Source organism: Zeus faber (genome assembly GCF_960531495.2).
Source record: "Zeus faber genome assembly, chromosome: 3".
Classification (NCBI taxonomy): Eukaryota; Metazoa; Chordata; class Actinopteri; order Zeiformes; family Zeidae; genus Zeus; species Zeus faber.
In genome coordinates, this window is record NC_137190.1 from 34,587,917 (window position 1) to 34,597,230 (window position 9,314).

The 9,314-nt window shown below is 41.7% G+C and overlaps 1 protein-coding gene across 1 annotated transcript in view; it reads left to right on the forward strand.

The window, feature by feature from the left end:
* Positions 1-9,022, forward strand: part of acsf3 (acyl-CoA synthetase family member 3) — a 67,069-nt gene extending 58,047 nt beyond the window's left edge. Inside the window, exons 9-10 of the mRNA XM_079998327.1 lie at positions 2,257-2,368; positions 8,067-9,022. Of these exons, the coding sequence (XP_079854453.1) occupies positions 2,257-2,368; positions 8,067-8,181 (227 nt within the window). The 3' untranslated portion in view covers positions 8,182-9,022. The remainder of the gene's footprint in view (positions 1-2,256; positions 2,369-8,066) is intronic.
* Positions 9,023-9,314: the final 292 nt, after the last annotated feature.

The window sequence follows — 9,314 nt, forward strand, 5'->3', positions numbered from 1 at the left end:
TAATTGGTATCACACAGATCTTCAATCTTACAGTATAATCAGTCATTCAGCCTATTTAAATGGAGAAAAGGAGAGCGTCTGAGGAGATCAGAAAGAAAATTATAGACAAGCATGTTAAAGGTAAAGGCTATACATCTCCAAGCAGTTTGATGTTCCTGTGACTACAGTTCCAAATATTACTCGGAAGTTTAAGGTCCATGGGACTGTAGCCAACTTCCCTGGACGTGGCCGCAAGAGGAAAATCGACCCCAGATTGAACAGAAGGATAGTGTGAATGGTAGAAAAAGTGCCAAGGACAACTTCCAAAGAGGTACGAGCTGAACTCCAAGGTCAAGGTAGATTAGTGTCTGATCACACCATCCGTCGCTTTTTGAGTGACAGTGGGCTCCATGGAAGAAGACCCAAGAGGACTCCACATTTGAAAGAAAAACATAAAAAAGCCAGACTGGAATTTGCTTAAATGCATATTGACAAGCCACAATGCTTCTGGGAGAATGTCCTTTGGAAAGATGAGTGAAAACTGGAGCTTTTTGGCAAGTCACATCAGCTCTACATCCACAGACCAAAAAATTAAGCTTTCAAAGAAATAACATCATACCTATTTTCATTCCTGAAACATGGAGAAGGTTTGGTTATGTTTTGGGGCTGCTTTGCTGCGTCTGGCATGGGGTGCCTTGAATCTCTGCAGGGCACAATGAAATCTCAAGACTATCAAGGCATTCTGGAGCGAAACGTACTGCCCAGTATCCGAAAGCTCTGTCTCAGTCGCAGGTCATGGGTCCTCTAATAGGATAATGACCCAAAGCACAGCTAAAAGAACCCAAGAATGGATAAGAACAAAACATTTAATTATTCTGAAGTGGCCTTCTATGAGCGATGATCTGAATCCTATCCAACATCTATGGAAAGAGCTGAAACATGCAGTTTGGAGAAGGCACCCTTCAAACCTTAGACAGCTGGAGCAGTTTGCTCAGGAAGAGTGGGGCAAACCACCTGTTGACAGGTGCAGAAGTCTCATTAAGAGCTACAGAAATCGCTTGATTGCAGTGTTTGCCTCAAAAGGTTGTGCAACAAAATATTATGTTAAGGGTCCCATTATTTTCGTCCATGCCATTTTCATTTGTTTTATTATGTAAAATATTCTGTTAAATCAAAAATCAAAAGTAAGCAGTCTGATTTCTATTAAATATGGAATAAACAATGATGGATGCTAATTACTTTTGTGAGTTTCAAGTTATTTCAGAGATAATTGCGGGTTCTTCTTTTTCCATCTCAGGGTACCAACAAATTTGTCGAAGGGTACCAACACATTTGTCCAGGCCATTTTAGAATAGAATTGATCTCTTTTGCAATTATTTATCTCTTTTTACAGTTTCTTTGCTTTACTCTATGACATACCAAAGGCATGCAGGTATACATGAGAAAATTGCTTTTAATTTCATCACTTTTCAGGAGGAATGAAGCATTGTTTCAATGAGCTATAAGGATACCAACAAATTTGTCCACGTCTGTATGAACTCTAGACAATGTCGGTAGTTGCCCTTTCACACATGTCACACACAAAAGGAGATTTTTTGTGTCAGACACATTCTCACCTACTGGAAATACTCTGTTTGGTTTAGGTGAGGGCTGGCGCTTGGGTAAAATGTGTAGGAGGCAGCAAAATTACTCGATCGGATATCAGACATAATATATATAACATCGTCTGATGAATATCCCCCGAAACGCTACGGTGAAATGTGCTTGTTGCACTTGGATTTCATTGTATACACAGCTCATTCACGACATGCCGTAAAGTCGTCAATTGTCTATTGCGATCTATATGTGCACGTGTGCACATGCGCAACGTCAACACGTCCACTCCCTCGCTGTGAATTCTCCAGGCAATCACTTGCTCTGTTCACACATATCACTCAATCAGACATGACACAGATGTTGTAGTAGGGTACTGGCTGGGTAAAGTACGTTTAATGTCCGGTTCAACTGATTCGGACATTTGCATTCTCACATACAGCTCCTCTGTGTAATGACTAAATAAGTTCAGGGTTGCAGTGCATGTGTGAAAGCAGCTTTAGTTTACTGTAACAACAACATTACAATTGTTAAACATGAGATGTCCTCAGACTAAAACCGTACCATCAAAATCTCATATCATGACATCCTGACTTCTGGCGTTAGAATTTTGTACCGGAAATATAGTCAAATACAATGCAGAGTAGAGGAGAGATGACAAAAAAATGACCTTTGACCTCGCAGATGTGGCTGTGATTGGTGTACGAGACCCGACGTGGGGTCAGAAGGTCACGGCGGTGGTGCAGCTGAAGGCGGGAAGCAGGATGTTGTTAGCGGAGCTGAAGTCCTGGGCCAGGTACTGAAACTCCTCATCAATCACATACTATCACAAAAATCATGTGGCATACTATACTGTACACATAAATCGGCACAGAATGGGAGCTTTCCAAACCAAATCATAATAGTGCTGTCTTGTAAACAGTTATTTAGTCTTTTTCCTTCACAGGCAGGACTTACATTTATTGGCAAGATTTTTATTGTTCACGAAAACTGAAATAAAATTAAAACCAATGTCGTGTGGGGATGGCGTGGTTTGAGCAGCCACAACTGTCCTGGGTCTAGGTAATTGGGGCCCTGGATCAGAGTTGCTGCATACCTGTTGCTCGTTGGTTGGTCTAAGGAGCAGGTAAAACCCCATCCTCACACACACTCAGGCTTGGAGCCCTGTCATGACACACAGCCATCTGCTCCTGGGCTTATTCCAACTAGCCCACTCTCTACAATAAACTAAGTGTCTGAAACCCTGTTGTCTGTGTCTCTGTGCTGGAGGTCCCTGAAAAGGCCACTTGGATGGCCGCTGGGAGGCGGAACTGCCACAACCAAAAATATAATTTGGACCATTAAATTAAATACAAAACAATTGAATACAATTTGAATAAGGACTATACCCTTTTCTACAAAGACATTCAAATCAGGACATCCAAAACTAACTAAAATATAAAATAAATGTATTTACTCTCTTTAATTATTTAAAGTTTTTCTCTTCATGAATGTTCATTGTCCAACAGTACAGAATTCAAGCTACTAGCTGGCTTCTCAAATAACCTAGAGCCTACAACCATTTGCTTAGTGCTGTGACCTCCATTCCAAATAGCTTTATTTTCTTTTTGTTTTCGAAATCAAGCCAAAACTACTTCGGTGACAAATGATTATCCTAGCTGGTGCGCCAACTCACCCTGAAATTAATCCTTTACTTCACACTCGTTCTACCTTTTTCCGACTGAGTAACTATGGCTTTTTGACATCCCGTAGCTAGTAGCCCAATGTGTGTTGAGTGTTGGTGAGAATCTCCTTGGTTTATCATTATGCGGTGCGTTCAATTATTTACCGCAACCCCATTTCCCATTTGGAGAAACACCATAGGGGGATGTAAACGTGGCCTTTAAACATTCAGCAGACTGCCTCAATCTCTCTCTCGCTCCCTCAATCTTGCTTTCTCCCTCCGTTGCCCCCTTGGAGATTCAACGCCCGTTTCAGAGCTTCCTCTCCAGTGATTCTGGCTGGTTTTCGCCTTGTTCTCTTGATTGGGTAATGAGGCACACCTGGCACTTTTCCGGCACCGGAATAGCCGGGGAATGGAATTATAGGTTCCCTCCCTTCCACACTGCCCCTTGTGGCCATCTTGTCACGTTTTCCCTGTTCACGGCATCTGGTGCCGTCCGCTCTGCACAACATAGACACACAAACAATTGTTGCCAACGCTGCCACCAGAGGGTCGGCGATGCCAACACACAAGACAGCGGTAAGGCCATAGAGAGACAGAGATGGAGAGGTGAAATGAGACATAAGGAATGGAGTGATGCTCACTCTCCAGTGCCTCGGCTCCAGCTGTCGCCCTGAATATCTATCAGCTCTGCAGTGTTAGTCAGTGTTACTCAGCTGAAATGGGCTCCAGCAGGAAAAGCAGGTAAAGAATACCAAGGGACGGATCAACTAATTGCACAGCTCACGCTAGGCTTGGGCCGATATTCACCACCATAGAGTATGTGCTATTTTCACAGTATTGAATATTGACCGTCTGTCCATCCACGGGACCACGTGTCGTTTAGATGTCCTTCACTCTGTCCAAATATATAACCTACTAATGGTGGGATAGTGAAAAACTAAAATGCAGCTATGATCTCCCGGGATAATGAAGGATCGATACGGCACAAAGGAAGTGCGTCATCCATTGCTCTACTGCACAAGAATGCTGCGGACGGCTGTAGAGTTTTACGGAGCCGGTAAATGCCTTTTGATCTGGAATATCGCACTGGCTAAAATAAAAAATGTGGATTGATATAAAAGTATAAAAGGTTGCAGTTTCAGGTTATTACTTGCATTACTAAAATTATATTATAAATGTTTTTTTTAATAATTGTTAGAGCTAAAGCTAGGCTGGCTAAGCTAGTTTAGCTAATAAATACAGAGATGCCAAGTCTGACGCTTTGACGGTAAGACTCACCCATATCAACCAGTTCATACACTCACACGCCACACCTTCCAAAATAAGTAAAAGTTATTTTGCTTTGTGACCATCACTGTTCCCGTGTTAAACGGGAGATCCTTTCCGCATGCACGTTACATGAACGCCCACGCACAACTTCCTAGTTGGAGTGGCATAAAGCGATCCTTTCTCCGCATCCAGCATAAAGGTTCACCATCCCTCATGTCAAGTCTCATTGAGAGCTACAGAAATCGCTTGATTGCAGTGATTGAAACAATTACCTTCAACCAGGGGTCCACGACCCCTAGGGGGTCCTTGGACATACTGTAGGGCGTCCACCAATTTTTTTTTTTTTTAATTTCAAAACTACTTTTGTGAAATTTTTAAAATTGATTTTGTGCAAGAAATAATATTGAGCAAACTCCAACTATTAGCAATAGAACAGCTGTGTATTTTAATTTCAGTAATCAGCTGAAAGCGAGCCGATTCGCAGCTTCTGACGTTATGGTGCGTTCAAAAACCTTTTTTGAGTAACGTTCAAAAACCTCCACATTTTCGGCAACATACTTTGTTTCTGACAGACATAAATAATGTAATGTATGGCTGAAATTCAATAAAAAAAAAACCATGGTAAATGGTTTTAATTTTTGTAGGGGTATTAAACAGTTTGTAAAACGCTATTTCAGATTTGTTAAAACTTTATTTGTGAAATCAGAGAAAAGTGGATTTAACTGTTTTTCCTACACATTTAAGACCAGGTCTAGATAAGAAAACTACTGTACTTACTGTATAGTAGTCAAACCTGGACTCAGTGGCGTAACCACCATTGGTGCAACCGGTGCAGCTGCGCCGGGGCCCAGTTGCCGTAAGGTGCACATCCCATTGGCACGCCAGCGATTTGTAACCCTCAAACAGAACCGTAAGTATCATAACCGAGTATATAACTAGGTTAATGAGGCACTATAAAAATGTTATTATAGGCCAGGCTTAAAATGCAACACAACATTGTCCCTGCTCTGTTTCTATATCCACCAAGGGGTCCTTGGGTAGCCTGGTAACCGGACCCATCTCCTCATGTTTCATTTTCTCTGGCAGAATGCGTCTGGCCACCCTCCCATTCAAACAGATTTCCACCATCCTTGCCAGGGTCGGGCCAATCACAACCATGTATCTAATATGGGGCGGGTTTGAAACGATGACAATGCAGAGGAGAGCCCTTGACGCACCTTACCAAGATGGCTGCCACTGACGTGGAACTGCCTGTTGAACCTGCTAACCCGACAGTAATGAACAACCTGGACAGTATATTTTCTCTAAAAAGTTTTTGTTGATAAGAAAGATGTGTTTGTCGTACTTCCGACAGGATTTAGTAAAAGTTTAATTCATCAACTCACTGGCTCAGCGCTACGTCACACATTTCATTGCTCTGATTGATTGTCCAAATGTGTCCAGAGACATTTTGGTCTGCAGCCGTTGGTAACGGCCCTTGGAAATCAAAAATAAACAGATTCCAGACTAATACGCATTTGTGAATTAGTCTGGCGATGCCAGGCTTATCCTTGGGCTGAAAAAGGTTGACCCCTGCTTTAAAAGATGGTACAGGAGAGTTGGCAGCAGGTTGCAGCTGCTTTCTCCGTCGTAATCTCTGTCAAACATGTGAAAGAGAAAGTAAAGTGGCTGCGCAAGTATTTGGGTTTAGAACTATGGAGGGTTCAGAGGGGCAAACTAAATGCGTTAATAGCGTCATAAAAATGAACAGCCTCAAAAGTATATTGCCTTAAATCTAACATGTTAACTTTGATAAATAAATGACACATACTGACAAAACCATATGTTTTCAATATAAATAGAAAACACAGAGTTTAAGGTCAGTTATAGCTTTGAAATAAAAATGTCTAGTTTTAAAAAAGCAAATGGGAAAATTGAGTACTGAGTTTTTCAATACTGTGTCAACTGCAATTCTAATGATACCATCCATGATAGATAGATAAATAGATAGAGAGAGACAGGAAATTGCAACGCCATAGTAATAAGAATAAAAGTAAAAAAAGAAAAATATAAAAAAATGCAATGTGTGATATAAGATATTGCCAACTGGCGTTAAGGGTCACACACACACACACACACACACACACACACACACACACACACACACACACACACACACACACTATCACTCCGAGTGTCGAAGAGCGAGAAAGAGAGGCATGAGGCATGTACGTACATGCAAGCACTAACCAACACTTGAGAGAGAGAGAGAGAGAGAGAGAGAGAGAGACGGATAAAAAGAGATGTTTGGAAGAGAAATAAAGCTCCTTTAGAATATGCCACTTGATCGGGGCATCACAGCCACAAAACCTGGTTAGAAGATAATGAAATTTGCCATCTTTGACATCGTAAATGACCCTGCTCTGTGTATTCATGCCGTGTTGGGTTTAATTATTTTGTTTGTTCAGACTAGTGTTGCCCCACATATGTTTACCCTGGCAGCCCGCAAAAAAAACACTTCAAATCATCATGTGTGGCTCACATGTGAACAAATACAATGTATTGACTCAGGAGTCATGTAGCCATTAGAATTGTCAAAAATACAAAATACAATTTTGATACTTAAGTGAATAATTTTTTTTTTGTGAGAAGATGGTTTATTTATTTACCTAATATGTGTATTTATTTGCTGGTATCCTTTTTTTGTTGTTATTTATTATTATTTATGTTTGTATTTGTGTGCGTATGTATATGTGTTTTTGTGTGTGTAGAATCAGAATCAGTTTATTCCGCCAAGCACATTTTTGAGGATTGGTGCATTTCTCTACAGACAATTTGCACAAGTAAGAGCTTGACAAAATCTGAAAAAGTAATAATAATTATAATGAATACTTTATCAATCCCCGTGAGGTATCTGACCTATTTAGGAGCAGTGTGCTGCCACCCTCCTTGTGGCGCCCGGGGAGCAGTTGGGGAGTTAGGTGTCTTGTGTAAGGACACTTCAGCACGCTACCAGCCTGGATTGAATAGCCAAATATATAAAAAGATACAAAGTGTGAGAGTCTATGCTAGGATAAATGATTGGTTACTACAGTTTGCCATTTTATGACACAGTTATTCAAAATATATTTCGCAGATAAGCCACTATGTGTGTTTTTGTATGGATGGGTGTATGGTCAAAGGTAAAGAAGCACAGTCTCTTGTGATCAAATGTGCGCACATATATGCATTAGGTTTTCTGTGCATGGAAGACTAGTTATTTCTGTGCATCTCCAAACCAGTATGAAGTTAATTTCAAGGACTTATCATGATATTGTTTTGTGTTAGTGTTTCCATTTTTCTTGGTAATTTTTCTCTCAAACAATTATATTCAAATGATATTTTCATCATCAATTTTCTATGCCACTGCTACATACCGTATGAGGTTCTTCTGCATTCCACTGTGCGACCAAATTTTCCAAACGTGGTGTATTGTAAGCGGCAAACTCTTTAACCGTGACACACCGACCCTGGCGTCCCTCTGGGGCGCCGAACACTCTTCTTCTGTTTGTCAGCCGGGTGTTTTGTGTTTCCTCAACAGGGAGCGCATGGCACCCTACAGCATCCCTGCCGCACTGCTGCTGGTGGAGGAGATGCCCAGAAACCAGATGGGAAAGGTCAACAAGAAAGATCTGCTGCGGCAGTTTTTCCCATGAACAGAGCCCATACGCCGGATCAAGACGTGGACGCCACACAATAGCATCTCAGGGGCTGACGTAAAGAATGGATATTTTGCGACCATTGCTTGTGCTCTAAGTATCAAGTGCCCATACTAGAACAAATGGAAAGGGGTTGTTCATATAAGCCCAAAGTTGGGGATTAATAAAGTGTTGTGTGATTATTATACAAACAGATGGTCAAGTTTGATTAATAATACAGTACAATGGCATTGATTGGTGTTAATATGAAGGGAATCCTTGATTATCAGTATAATTTTGGGTTGCAATAGGCACCAGTTAAGTCAGATCCCCAACAGAGCCCTCTAAATGCTAGCTTGTCAGCTCATCGGTTTCTCACAAGACATTCCCAGCTGCAGTTTAATTTATAAAAAGGCATAGCCAGCTAAACCCTGCAATTTCCCTTCTTCCATTTTCTGATCAAACTGCCAGAATCAGAAGTTGTTTTATTTTTCAGGGGGGAGGATTAAAAGTTACTTTCACTCATACGAGCGAGGTTCAGGGAACAATCCTATGTGAACACTTTGGAATTTGATTGACACACTTCAGCTGCTGTCCTCAACTAAGCTTTTATTAACAGAATGAGCAGCTCCCCAGCACCGCCTGCCATTTTCATTGTTCCCGGATGTTGATCTGCTTATTCTACACTTTATTACAGTGCTTAATCTTCATTGAGGACCAGCAATTATTGAAGGATAACGTGTGATGTCTTGCAGTGACCGATTTCTGGAGCCGATGTACCTTCAGAAGAAGCTAGCGTTTAAATCTCACATTTTGAGCTGTTCCCTCTAGGGATGCAGTGATTTATCGGCTGAACATCAGGTGTCGGCCGATATTCGAGTTGTTGACTGTCTTCGGACTATCGGCAAATTGGATGACATTCACCGATGGCAGTGGCTGATGTTTATCGGTTTTGTCGCATCAGTTTTGCACTGGCTAAATGTTGCGTCGGCAGCCGCCTTTGGGGGGCGCAATTTGTGCACCTGCCTCCATCTCCGACGGTAGGGGAGTGCCCATGGCGCACCAGCGACGGGGCGTCCACACTGCGACCGTGCCAACCTAGGTGCGACCAGCGCGTCAAAAGTGTGTTTTTATTTTATATGAAGGTTAAT